Source organism: Salvia splendens, chromosome 11 (genome assembly GCF_004379255.2).
Source record: "Salvia splendens isolate huo1 chromosome 11, SspV2, whole genome shotgun sequence".
NCBI lineage: Eukaryota > Viridiplantae > Streptophyta > Magnoliopsida > Lamiales > Lamiaceae > Salvia > Salvia splendens.
In genome coordinates, this window is record NC_056042.1 from 1,162,851 (window position 1) to 1,177,513 (window position 14,663).

Consider the following 14,663-nt stretch of genomic DNA (forward strand, 5'->3'; position numbering starts at 1 on the left):
CATCATAAGAAGAAGCATCATTCACAGCAAGGGTTAAAGGCGTCTTCACCTTCAGCTGGTTCAGATGATAAGCAGGCTAGTGAAAGACCTGCAAAATCCCCTGGTCAGCAAGCTAAAGAGAGAAGTTTACAGCTTCAAAACTCGAGAGCACTTCCTTCGAATTGGAATCGCTATGATGATGATGATTCCGGTTTGGCATCTGAAAACGCTCGGGAAAGCTCAAGTCAGTTGACTGAGTTTGTGATGCCGAAAAGTAAAGGTGCAGATTATGCTCACATGATTTCAGAGGACTATTCTTCAGATGTTGTGCCTTTGTTAGATGATTTTATCGGCGGTATGCCGTTTGTGCTTGAATCTATTTTGGAAATTTGGCTCAGTGATTATATTTGGTACTAATTAGTATGGTATAGTTCATCTGTTTGTTGCTGTTTACACTGATGATTGTGAAGCTCAATTATACATTTATAACCATAGATTGAATTGAAACTCCATAGATTAATCCCCAAGTAAGCGTGATATCATCAATGTGGCAATGAATCGGGGCTATAAGCTATATTTTCTAGGAGGAATTTCACAGTATAATGCTGTCTCATGTCTAGGTTTTTCGAATGAGGCATCGTTGTGGACATAACTGTGCTAGATGAGTCTAGTGATAAACTCAATAGGATCACAGATATTAACAGGTGATTGATAACGGTATATGTTAAGACTTTATGCAGGACGTTGGTTCGATGCTTGCTGCCAATGGGGCAAGGCATGCTCTCGTGGATTGCTGATGATAGTTTCGAGTTTGAAGACGACGTGAGCATCACTCCTCAGGTGATTTTGTTATGACTTGAACAGGTAAGCTAGTAGGTTAATAGATGTGAGCAGCGTTTCTTAAATAGTTGTCAAATTTGTTCGAAATAAGCTCTGCTGCAACATGTTTATTGACATTGTTCTTTTTCTCCAGTTCATGGCAGTATCATAGAATTAACTAAACTAGCTGAGACACAAAATGAATTATCATCTGTACTCCATAACATTAGTAGTTTTGTAGTAGTAGCTTTGTCATGACCCCTCAAGATCTATCTTTAAAAAGCACATTTTTTTTTCTTGTTTGTTCAAGAACACTTTTTTGGATTAAGAATGATGAGAACATATCGGTTTTTAGCAAACTATCTATATCTACCAAAAAATAATGAATGTCCCCTAATTCAGTTATCAGCCCGCGAAGATTCACATTTGGAAATAAGAAGATTTGATCTCTGTCTTCCATACAGATCATACGTTTCTTTTCTTTGGTTGCTATACTTGTGGTGCTTTCATTGTATAGTTTTCTTGCTGTGGTCTTAACTATGCTGGCACCGTTTCTTTCCCTTAATCCAGATGCCCTTGCCGAACACCTTGCAAAAGCAAAGCTGTTGGAGAGGTTATATCTACAATCAGACCTTTTACCCCTGGAGCTGGTATCATGATTTCTTTTTTTTTTCTTCTCTGCTCATTCTTTGTTCTCCTTGTTTACACATTTCGAAAATGCTATGCTTGTATCATGAATGAGTTGCATGTGCGCAGTTTATACATCTTGTGAATCATAATAATTCTTGATAAACTCGGATTCCATGAACCACCACCATGCCTTGCCAATGAAATGCTTATCCATCTTCGTTGCATTCCGTGTTTCCAATCACCTTAGCTCCCTGGAAACAGAACTCTTATTTCCTAGATCCTTACAACACCAGTTCTCTTTATGGTGATCTAAATGAGAATTCAAGAGCATAATTTGTTGTAAGTTGTTTGGTAGATTAACTTATTCTTTCTCAGTTATCAAGACATTCACTTCTAAATTTGTACAGTATCTGATTGCATAATTCATCTACTGATCAAGTTCGTGCAAATATAACACTCGCTACACTGCGTCGACATTCCTCGTTCTATCTTGACCTGTCTGTATTGACTCTTTCTTTGTTACTGCTATAACTGGGAAGTTTCATGTTTGTATCTTTACCAAAGTTCATCAATACAATTTTTACAGTTGGACGAGGCACGTGGCGAAGACAAAGAAGAACCAAATCCTTCACCACAAGCAACCAACAGAAGTATTTCGCCAGAACCATTTTCTGAACATTCTACAGATTCCACTTCTGGGAAGCCGTCCAAATTCTAGGCAAGTGCTGCAGAAGCAGAACTCGTCGAGCTTCTGAATTCATTCAGTGATACTGCAGTTCCCAAGGAACAAACAATCCCGTTGTCTGGAGATGCTGTTGATATTCTTCGGGAGGAAACATCGTGGATCGTATCATCAAAGGCAAACACTGAATCTGTATCATCAAGTAAGAATCCTATTTCTAAATCTGAAATTGTGGATGATTTTGATTCATGGTTAGATACTATTTAAAATTTATTTACTACTAAAATGCAGTCAAGTAGGGGCTGTCTTTGTTGTAGCGATAAAGTCGTAAAACTATGCTACCATATTATGACTCGTCACACAAGGTTATTTTAGTACTTTTTTGAAAAAAAATGTAGTAAATTATCTAATACGGTAGATAATGGAAATAATTACTACAATAACAAGTAATTAAAGTATTAAGTAGTTAAAGTATTATTAGTAGAGAATGGATCTCACTTCATTAAAGAGAGAAGACTTTCCAAAATTAGAAAGTGTATATTCTTATGGGATAGACTAAAAATGAAAGAGTGCATATTCTTTTGAACGGATGATGGATAAAATACTTTCCACAACACTAAAAGGACAATGACACAAGAAAACAGAAATGCTCAAAAGTAGAACTTTCAAATAATAATAACAAAACACATACTAATAAATTACTCATCAGTCAAAAGAACTAAAAAAAAGAAAATGCCATAAAGATCGAACACATAAACAAGTAACACATGAATAATTGGATAATAACAAAAGCAAGAAACAGAAAATCTACAAAGATTAACAAGAACTAAATCAGTGTCCTCGACTACATTAAATTTTTAAAAAATTAAATGCGCAAGTACATCTCACAGCTACTAGCAAAATAAATGGGCATTACTGAGATTTAAACACATTAATTTTCAGTTATGATAGGGGCACTTTACTAATTTAATCACCATGTGACATTTTTATTTTAATTTTTTGCAGACGAAGAAATACATAAGACATTTAATGCGATAGGGAAGTTGCATAAACATTTAATCACCCAAATTTAGGACCACACTACCTGTGAAAAGCATTTAACTTTACAAACCTACAATTGGGATGAAATTGTTGATCACTATGAATGCTACTTTCGTCCATAAAAATTTGTTACTACTTATTTTCATTTTTGTCCGTCCCTAAAAGTTGGTTACATTTTATTTTTACCATTTTTTACCGTGAACCTCACATTCCAATAACACACTCTCACTCACATTTTATTATAAAACTAATAAGTAGTATATAAATATAGGACTCACATGTCACTAACTTTTTCAACACACTTTCTATTACATTTCTTAAAGTTCGTGTCGGGTCAAATGGTGATAAATTATTAGGGGCAGAGGAAGTGCTATTATTCAGCACAAAGTTCTTTTTTTTATTAATGTGTATAATAACTACATATCATAATAATTTAAACCATTTATTCAGCATATTTTTTAATATGTAATATAGTTAAAACGTCACGGTTGATTTGGGTTTAACTATTTCAAGATTATAAAAAGTGACAGCTGATTTGGGTTTACATTAAGTTCACAATAAACTCTTTCCAGTACGGCGTCGTTAGTAAATTTAATTTACATTGATTAAATCTTATCCATGTTAGGTACTTTATCAATAGACCTACACGTATTCATTGATATTTGGTTGCAAATTTTAGGAATAAAGACAAATTTATTACTCCATGCCTTTATTCGCAATTTATATTTTGGTACTGCATGATTATGAAAAGAAACAAACAAAAGGAGGAAAGTAATAGATTGAAAAGACTTCCCATATTTGGATTGAATATTCAAACAAAATTAGGCAAATTTAATTATATTACTGTAGTGAGTTGCGATCAATGTCGAACCAATTTTAAAGACCGAACTAGAGATCAAATCTGGGCCATTAGATCTAGTTTTTTTGATGAGATGTCCTGCTGTGTAAATATTTCGGTCTTCATTACCAGCCCATTTTACTTCATTGTATAGGTTTATTACTTCATTCCGTACGTAATACCTTGAAACTACAACATGTTTTTACTTTCTTCCAGTAGGTTTTGAAATGATTCAACATATGTTTCATTTGAATTCATTGATCTGAGTTTTTACTTTATTTACATTAAAAAAATGCAATTTATTCAAGTGCGTTTATTACTTCATTCAGAAACGTTATTACTTCATTGGATAAGGTTTTTACTTCATTCCAGTAGGACATCAAATGCTTCTACACATACTTCATTCCAATAATTTATTACATCATTCCATGTGTTTATTACACCATATCAGCGTTGTGGCGGTGGTGATAGATATTGTAGAGAGAAAGAACAGCACGCGACGGTGAAACCGCATTTACGTACTGGAATGAAGTAATAATCCTACTGGAATGAAGTAAAAACCTACTGGAATGAAGTAAAAACCTACTATAATGAAGTAAAAACCTACTGGAATGAAGTTAAATCTTCGTAACATGTTAGTATGACTTATTTATCTTCGGATGAATTAAAATAAGCTCGTGATGAAGGCGAAAATAATTGATAAATTTGTGTCTCTCATCCATAAAAAACTAGATTTAAAACCCTAATTTGGTATGGTTCGGTCTTTAAGAGTGGATTTGTGAATAATGGGGCACATACTGTACGTATTATATATGTGTGTAATATTTTATACAGTAGTTGAATTAGAAACGTTAAAACTAGACATTTATAGGGTATAAAACTCAATTACTGTGAATTCATTTAAATTCGAATTGGATTGTCAACAACTTAACAAAACAAATTTCTAAACTTGAAAGAGGAGTTGTTAGAAAGCATTGATCGATCACAGCTTCACACAACAAAATTCGTCAGAAAACTCATCGTACCGTTGGTCCATGGATGTCGTAATCAAACTCCATTAATCGGCTCAACAACCATTGTCAGCTCCACTTCCGCTGCAACCCTTCTCGTTTTTATTAATTATTTATTTTTTGATTGGGAACGATGTTTCAACAACAAATCCGAGCATGCTAATCTGGTCATTGAAGCTTCTATGTTTCGTGTATGGACACAAATAATGCAATTGGTTTATAAATTTACAAAATTCATACATATTTAGTTTAATTGTCACATAGTTTTTCCCTTATATGTAGGATTTGAATTTGTCATCTTCATTTTTTTTATTGCTAACCTTAATTTTAAATTGGTTAATTAAAAATTGATGTCAAAGGTTGAAGGTTGGTGCTAGACTTAAACGAACTACTACATTGAAATTTTTTGATCGTATGAGTTCCGTTTTATAGACCCATCACTTAACAATCATTGATAATTTACACATATCCAAGAGAGAATTAATTTATCTTATCCGTATAAAATTTATAAATATTGGAGTACTATAGTAAATTGAGGAAGTTGAAAATATAATTTTCCCAAATAATTACTAGTAATAAATTAAGTCATGTAAAGCGTGACCCTACTACCATCACTTCGTTTACTGACACACACAAATCGTCTTTATAAGTTTATTTCATAAATTGGGTCAGAATTTTGTATAATGCTTAATTTTCAATCAAATTCCAATATAAATAATTTAAATAAACTAAAATTAGATTGTCACGTTTTTTTTAATTAAAATTTTGTCTAAAATGATTATTTTTGTTGATTATTCAAAACACGTGGTATGTGAATTTTCAAATATAAATTAAACCATTTATGTGATTATAATTTATGCTGAGGTACACGTATATAATCCACGTAACATTTAATTAATGACCAACCTATTATAAGACTTCGAAAGTGACTTATTATATGACATTAATTTTGATAAATAAATATATTTTACCTTTTTTCTATTGGCCTTTGTTTGTTGTAGTTGCATTTATAACTCACAAGTGCATAACTCGTTGGAACCTACTGTACTTCTTTTGAGCTATGCAAGACAACTATTTTTAGTTGAAACTTGAAAATATAGTAAATACCATTGAACTAACATTATCAATCGAATTTAAATGATACATATACCTACCTTTTCCAAAGAAAATAATTATATATACTCTGTTTATTCCGCTAAATGATACTCCCTCCGTTTCTTCATAGTTGAGTAATTTTTCATTTCGAGAAGTTTCTTCATAGTTGAGTCATTTCCATATATGGTAATTTTTTTCTATCTCTTACTTTACTCTCTCTACTTTTTTCACTTTATACTTTATTCTCTCTACCTTTTTCTCTCTCTTACTTTTTTTATCTATTTATTTAACACACCCAACATTCATTTCTAAAACTTCGTGGCGAAAAATTTCACCTCAACTATGAAGAAACGGAGGGAGTACGTATACCTACCTCTCATTTTGCTCTTTTCAGCCTCAATGACACTATTGAGCTTTTCCTTTTAGTCGCCGCTAGCTCATTTAATGCGGCTGTATGTTTGTCGTTTTTTTTTGCAGATTTTATCCAACACGTCGAATTAATGATTTGACGAGGCTTGAGACTGACAAAAGCAAATTGAGGAAGAAAATGTGAGAAGATACCTCAAATACACTTTGTCCAACCGCCGCCTCGAATGCAATTTATTTGACAAAGTACAGTAAATATGCATCCTATATTGTCCACGGACCATTTTTGCAATTTTCTATTATTATTATTAATTTTTTTTATTGAAGATAAGCTTTGAACTAGCTAACAAGAATCAAGTTGTGTGTGGAGAGTTTTTGAGGAGAAAGATTATCACTCTTGTTTACCGAAAGTAAAAGAAGAATCTTATTGAAGATGATCGGAAGCTACAACTAACTCGCATACTAAGCAAACAACTATGCTACACCATTTATACTCATCAAAATGCTAAGTGAATGAGTAGTTCACACTAGCTGTAACCGTTTCAAGAACTCAGCCTCTAACAGCTAGTTCATAACTGACTTTCACTACTTGATCTTCTTGATCTTGATCCGCTGCAGCTGCTGCATTCCATTGTTCCCATGCACTCTCGGTTGTTTTGTTCATCCACAAAGTCTACAAACTCCACCTTGGATGAATCATCAAACAAACTCAGAAATCCACCGAGCACAAATTCGCCAAACTGCAGCAATACTCAAACTTCTCTTTACTCAGAGGTTTTGTTAACATGTCTGCGGGGTTATGAGCTGTATCAATCTTCACTACTCGGACCCTGCCACATTCAACTTCATCTCTTATGAAATGCAGCCTAACATCTATATGTTTACTGCGTTCATGAAACATCTGATGTCTTGCTAGGCAGATTGCTCCATTGTTATCACAATAGACTGTAACTCCACCTTGCTCAATGTCAAACTCAGAGATCAGCCCCATCAACCATTTGCTCTCCTTTATTGCTGAAGTGAGGGCAATATACTCTGCCTCTGTAGTTGATAAGGCCACCACGTTTTGTAAACTTGACTTCCAACATATTGCAGGGCCAAACAAAGTACAAATATAGCCAGTTTGAGACCTCCTTGTGTCTAGGTTGGCTGCATAGTCAGAGTCACAAAAACCAACCAGAGGCTCCTCCTCTGATCCTCCTTTATCTGAGAATAGAATAGCTACTTTGTCAGCTCCTCTCAGATATCTCAAAGTCCACTTCAAAGCATTCCAATGTTGTCTTCCAAACCCAGACATGTATCTGCTCGTAGTACTTATAGCTTGAGCTATGTCTGGCCTTGTACAAATCATTAGATACATCATGCTGCCAACTAAACTGGAATAAGGAATCAGCTCCATTTCCCTCCTTTCCTCCTCACTGCTAGCCTCTTGGTTTTTTTACAGCTTGAAGTGTACTGCCACTGGAGTTGTTGTGTTCCTCATATTCTCAATTTTGAATTTCTTCAAGGTTTTCTGAATGTAGTCAGTTTGAAACAACCACAGCTTCCTTTTGCTTCTATCTCTGACTATATCCATACCAAGAATTCTTCTTGCAACCCCCAGATCCTTCATTTCAAAATCTGTTTTCCACTGTGTTTTCACTCTTCTAATTTCCTCAACATCTGGCCCTGATATCAGCATATAATCTACATAGAGCAATAGATATACTGAAGCCTTGTTTTTCACATTCTTGATGAACACACAACTGTCATACTGTGATCTACAGAAACCCAATTTAGCCAAGCTTTCACCAAACTTCAAGTACCACTGCCTGCTACTTTGCTTCAGGCCATAAAGTGATTTCTTAAGCATGCACACTTTGTGCTCAGAACCAGGTACTTCGAAGCCTTGAGGTTGAAACATATAGATTGTTTCCTCTAAGTCTCCATTCAAGAAGGCAGTCTTTACATCGAACTGCTTTAATTCCCAATCCCTTTTTGCAGCCACACCCAACAACACTCTAATAGAATTGTGTTTTACCACAGGAGGAAACACTCCATTGAAGTCAATTCCCTCTTCTTGGTTGAAACCTTTTGCAACAAGCCTGACCTTAAATCTCACATTCTGACCCTGAGCTGATTCAATCTTCTTTTTGAATACCCATTTACAACCAATCAGCTTCCTGAACTCAACTATATCAACCAGGATCCAGGTCTTGTTGTTGATGAGAGACTGGATTTCTTCTTTCATTGCAAGAATCCATTGTTCTCTTTCTGGACCTCGCACAACTTCTTCATAGGTTTTGGGCTCTGCAAGCTCAATCTGCTCAGCAATATGTAGAGCGTAAAAGAGCATCTCACAATCTTGAAATCTGGCTGGAGGCTTGACATTTACTTTTATAGCTCTATCTCTAGCTAGCTGATAATTCTGGAGTGATGGTTGATCTTGATGAATCTCAACTCCACCCTGTTGTTCTTCTGACAACTCATTGGGATCATCACTCTCAAACCGATTACTTCCAGCAGAACCATCAACCTCCACCTCAAAATGAGTACCATTAGAATTTCCAGCAGAACTGTGTTTTGGTCCAGATTCCTTCTCCAGAAATGACATGTTATCTTCTAAAAAAACCACATCTCTACTCACAATTATCTTGTTGTTTCCAGGCTCAATGCACCACAGCCTATAGCCTTTAACACCTCTGGGATAGCCAAGCATTACACACTGCAGTGCCCTGGCATTCAACTTTCCCTGTTTGAGATGTGCAAATGCCTTGCATCCAAAAGGCCTCAAATTTGAGTAACCTGATCTCCCACCATACCATCTCTCATCAGGAATATCTCCACCAATCCCAGAAGCTGGGCATTTGTTGATCAGGTAAGCAGCAGTGCACACTGCTTCAGCCCAGAATTGCTTCCCAGCCCCAGATGAAGAAAGCATGTATCTAACTCTTTCTACAAGAGTCCTATTCATTCTTTCCGCAACCCCATTTTGCTGTGGGTTGGCTGGGACAGTCTTGTGTCTCTTAATATCATTCTCTTAACAAAAAGCATCAGATTCTTTAGACAAATACTCAAGGCCATTGTCAGTTCTCAAGATCTTAGGAAGAGACTTCTTCTCATTTTCTACTTCCTTGCACCAGATTTTGAAAGTGCTAAATGCGTCTGACTTCTCCTTCAAAACATACACCCATACCTTCCTAGAAAAATCATCTATAATTGACATGTAATACTTCCCCCCTCCTAGGCTTTTCACTAGTGCTGGCCCCCACAGATCTGAGTGTATGTAATCAAGAGGTGAGAATAAAGAATGCTTACCTGCTGGAAAGCTAAGCTTCTTGGCCTTTCCCAGCAAGCAATCTTCACAAGATCCAAGCCTTTCTGATGAATCTCCATCTATAATTCCTTTCTGCTTCAGAGATTTCAGAGTCCCTTCAGCCGGGTGGCCCAATCTGAGATGCCACATTCTGAGATCCGTCTTTATCACAACACGAGACTCTCCTGTAACCATAGCAGCCTGGAGATAATAGAGACAACCCATTCTTTTTGCAGTCATTTTCACCTCTGCTCCTCTGCACACCCTCATTACTCCATTTTCTGAAGCAAAATGATATCCCTTTCTCTCAAGAGTTCCAAGAGAAATGAGATTTCTTTTCAACTCTTGAATAAGCCTCACTTCTGATAAAGTCTTACTGAGCCATCATACATTCTCAGCTTAACATCTCCAATACCTCGGATGCTGCAAGAAATATTGTTGCCTAGCAGTACTGTGCCTTCACATTCCCTCAAGTTCTGGAACCACTCAACATAAGGGCACATGTGAAAAGAGCAACATAAGTCCATGGTCCAAGAAACCCCTTCCCTTTTGTCCATGACATTCATTACTTTAGAAGGTTCATTTTCATCACTGCTGATCACATTGGTGTGAGGCTGACTTTCAGAGGCTTGCTTCTTCTTCCATGCAAAACAATCCCTCTTCAAATGCCTAGGTTTCTTGCACCAATGGCAAGAACGGGTCTCTTTAGCCCCAGATGTATCGGCCTTAGACTCCTCGGCTTTCTTCTTGAACTTCCTTTTGTTAAACTTCTTAATGTTGAGTGGTTCTGGCTGTGAATCTTGCCTTCTCACCACTCATTTATGTAACTCCTTGGCCATGAGTGCAACATGAACCTCAGCAAGAGAGATCGGTTTGTCGCGGCCATAGAGAATTGCATCTCTCATATGATCATAGGAGCCAGGTAGAGCATTGAGGACCAAGATCGCGTTTCCCTCATCACTGACCTTCACGTCAACAACTTCAAGATCATCAATGGATTTGCTAAAATTCTCCAACTGCTCAATGATGGATTTATCTTATCCTCTACAAAACTGTAAGAATATAGCCTCCTTTTCATGTAGAGGCGGTTGGCCAAGGACTTTGCCAAATAGACCTCATCGAGCTTCTTCAAGATTGCAACGACTGTTGTTTCTTCCTGAACTTCACGTAACACCTTATCACCAAGGCATAAGATCACGACACTATGAGCCTTCAAGTGCATCTCCTCGAGCTTCGCTTGAGCCTTCTCATCAAGTGCAGCCGCCTTCCCTTTTGCATCAGCATCAGCCGGGGCAAGCACCGCAGCAAGGCCTTGCTGCACGAGAACAACTCTCATCTTCATTTTCCAGAGACCATAGTCATTCTTTCCCGTAAACTTTTCTGCCTCAAGACGTGCCGCCATCGCCATAACTTCAACCGATCACAATTCCCACCGGACGGCGCCAATTGTTGAAGATAAGCTTTGAACTAGCTAACAAGAATCAAGTTGTGCGTGGAGAGTTTTTGAGGAGAAAGATTATCACTCTTGTTTACCGAAAGTAAAAGAAGAATCTTATTGAAGATGATCGAAAGCTACAACTAACTCGCATACTAAGCAAAGAACTATACTACACTATTTATACTCATCAAAATGCTAAGTGAATGAGTAGTTCACACTAGCTGTAACCGTTTCAAGAACTCAGCCTCTAATGGCTAATTCCTAACCAACTTTCACTACTTGATCTTCTTGATCTTGATCAGCTGCAACTGCTACATTTCATTGTTCCCATGCACTCTCGGTTGTTTTGTTCATCCACAAAGTCTATATTATTATTATTATTATTATTGTTGTTGTTGTTGTTGTTGTTGTTGTTATTTCTATTTAAAATATGTGGGAATTCTCAAATAATGCCTCCAAAATATGGATTATGACAATTTCAAAGTTTATTCATATTTATAAAAGTACTAAGTTAGAATCATGAATTTATATTTTTAAATAGAGTTTATTCCAAAATATAATTCTTATAAAATAATCCGTGAATGTTCGAATGTGTATTTACAATAAATTATAAACCGAACCCTAAATCTCATAAACAAGTTAGCTAAAAGGTGAGACAAATAGTACTAACATTGAATGTTAGGATACAAGATAAATAGGACCATTTATCCTATTTATTATAGTTGTAGTATATAACAAAACAAAAAATAACAACGATCTCAACCAGCCTCAATTTAAAATCTCACAAAATTCAAGAAAAAAAAAATGCTTAAGCGTCTCTCCACGGCGGAGCTCAAGACCATGGTGGAGGAGAAGGCGGTGGTGGTGGTCGCGCGCCGCGGCTGCTGCATGACCTTCGTCGTGAGGCGCCTCCTCCAGTACGTGGGGGCGGACCCCGCCGTGCGCGAGCTGGAGGAGGCGCACGTCGACGACCTGGGGCACCACCTGGCCGAGGCCGGGGTGATGCTCCAGTTGCCGGCAGTGTTCGTCGGAGGGCGGTGGTTTGGCGGGACGGAGAGGGTCATCGCGACCCTCGTCGCGGAGGAGCTCCGGCCTCTGCTCAAGAAAGCCGGAGCCTTGTGGTTGTGAGATCGAATTACAATTTAACGGGATATTGGTCCCTAATGTCACGGAACTTTCAAAAAAAAAAATTCTCACGAACTTTCAGTTTGACAAATAATATCGCGAACTTTATCCGTGGTTGTTATTTCCCACTGCGACGGATTCCAACTTCATTAAAATGACATGGATGCTGAGTTGGGTTCGCGATTTAGGATTCACGATTTCGTTATTATAGATGTAGCCAGAATCCGTTGCGGGGGAAATAACAACCACAGATAAAGTTTGTGATATTATTTGCCAAGTTAAAAGTTCGGGGAAAACCAATTTTTTTGAAAAACTCATCATATTAGGGCCAATATCCCTAATTTAATTTGCTTTCGTTATTTACCTTGCATGCAAAATCATGTTAAATTTTTAAGTATGTTACACCTATTTTTTTCAGTGTGGTTTACTTTTTTTTTCAGTGTGATTTCTATGTTTTGTATGGCTTGCACAAGTTTGTAGTGTGACATTGATAATCAATAGTAGCATTTGCAGATTCTCATGACAACAACGATACAAAGGAAAATTCATTACTTATCTAATTTTGGGATCAACAAATTTATCACAACTCGTTACATGTTACACGCATAAACTAATATAGATATATTAAATATTAAACTATCATTCAAAATTAAAATTGTTAATTATTACGGTTATATAATAAATTCATCAAATTTTGAAAGGTTAAGATATGATCATATGACAGTGCACGATTGGACGAATGTATTTTTCTTAGATTCATTAATTAATATATATAGCTCTCATAATCCCCTTTGCATATTTAAATGTTAGGTTTGAAGCACTATGATAAAATAAAAATGAAAAAAATAAATTGCAAAATATACACATAAAATTAATATAAATGATCCTAATACATACACACACAAAAATAAAATATGTGATTTATTTGATTTTTTACTACGGGGATGACATTTGGTACTCCATATAATACTCTCCCCGTCCCTTAAAAAATATATTACGTTTCATTTTGGAATGTCCTTTAAAAATAAACTAATTCTATTTAAGAAAACTTTGATATTTCTGATGGGGTGGGTCTCATTTTCCACTAATAATACATCAATCACTTTTTCTTTTTATCTCCCTCTTATTTTATCAATTGTGCATTAAAACTCGTACCGTTTCAAATGTGGTCTATATTTTAGGAACGGAGGGAATATGATTTATTTGGAATGTGAAAATGTATGAAAATGTCCTTCATGGATTGAGGGACATTTTAGTCCATTTCATCGTTTACATATGATCACATTCTATTTTCAAAATACTTTAAAAAAAATAATACTTCTACCGTCCAAAAAAATATAGTATACATATTTAATTGCTCAATTGGTAAAATGAAAAGATACAAAAAAATTGGCGAAGCAGAAAAAGGGATGATAAAATTTCCATAAATATTAGTGATTGAGACTAATCTTTGTAGTCGGACCAAATTGAAAATTTTGGATTGTTTTTCACGAACGGTGAGACTTGAGAGTAACGAATATGGGCTTGTAAAATTTTCAAAATTTATTTATTGCATTAGACTGAATTCCACAAATACACATTATTATATCAAAGAAAAGAGAAAAAAAATATAGGTTAAAATTTTACTTACCGTTTCAATTTATTACCTTTGCAGGTAGAAAATTTAATATAATTTCTGAAGAGTGTAAATGTGATTTATACTGATAGTAAGTTCGAACAACTCTTCTAAATTTACCGATTGCAGTAAATAAAATTTTCAATTAATTAGTTATATCGGTTCATTTTAAAGTTGGTGGGAATTTGAATTTGGCAATGAAAAGTACTAGTAACACCCTGAAATATAGTACATCAACATATTTGATCAGTAGAGAAGTACTATAACTCCTTTATTAATAAATGAACAAATTTTTTTATCCACATATATTAAATGCATACAATATAATTATATATTTAGTAATTAGTTTGAATAAACATATACATAAATAATTTACATTTACAATTTGGAGTTAACATATTGAACCGGCAAAATAATTATTCAAAACTAAAAGATAGCCATGAAGTTAAAAGAGAAACCCTGAATCACTTTAAACCTTATAAATGGAAAATAGTCAATTTTTAGATTTTCGAACGAAATGACCCCTAATTTTTTACCAAATTTTTGCTCACTCATTTTTCTACTATTTCACAGTCATTTTCGGCTCATTCCTCATTTTCTCTCTGTTCTCATTTCTCAACATTTTGTGCATTGAAAAAAACAAATACAACATTTACAGTTTTTGCTATTTTTGCATGACTTTTCAACTATAGCAATAAATTTTTTTTCAACCATTGCATTAATTAAAATA

General features: G+C 35.4%; 2 protein-coding genes across 3 annotated transcripts; both read left to right on the plus strand.

Annotated features, from left to right (window-relative positions):
• The first annotated feature begins 135 nt into the window (after positions 1-135).
• On the plus strand, positions 136-2,396 carry LOC121755812. 2 transcript variants are annotated; one of them, XR_006040864.1, is made up of 4 exons: positions 136-259; positions 720-843; positions 1,369-1,448; positions 2,015-2,396. XR_006040864.1 is itself a non-coding variant. In XM_042151212.1 (4 exons), the coding sequence occupies exons 1-4, from the start codon at positions 320-322 to the stop codon at positions 2,181-2,183; spliced, it is 375 nt and encodes a 124-aa protein (XP_042007146.1). In that variant the 5' UTR covers positions 283-319; the 3' UTR covers positions 2,184-2,396. The 2 variants fall into 2 exon arrangements, 1 of the variants encoding a protein (XP_042007146.1); XM_042151212.1 differs by lacking the exon at positions 136-259 and adding an exon at positions 283-334 and having other exon boundaries at positions 709-819.
• A 9,601-nt stretch (positions 2,397-11,997) lies between these two features.
• LOC121756021 (glutaredoxin-C9-like) lies at positions 11,998-12,321 on the plus strand. Its single transcript, XM_042151473.1, has one exon. The coding sequence runs from the start codon at positions 11,998-12,000 to the stop codon at positions 12,319-12,321; it is 324 nt and encodes a 107-aa protein (XP_042007407.1).
• The last annotated feature ends 2,342 nt before the right edge of the window (positions 12,322-14,663 follow it).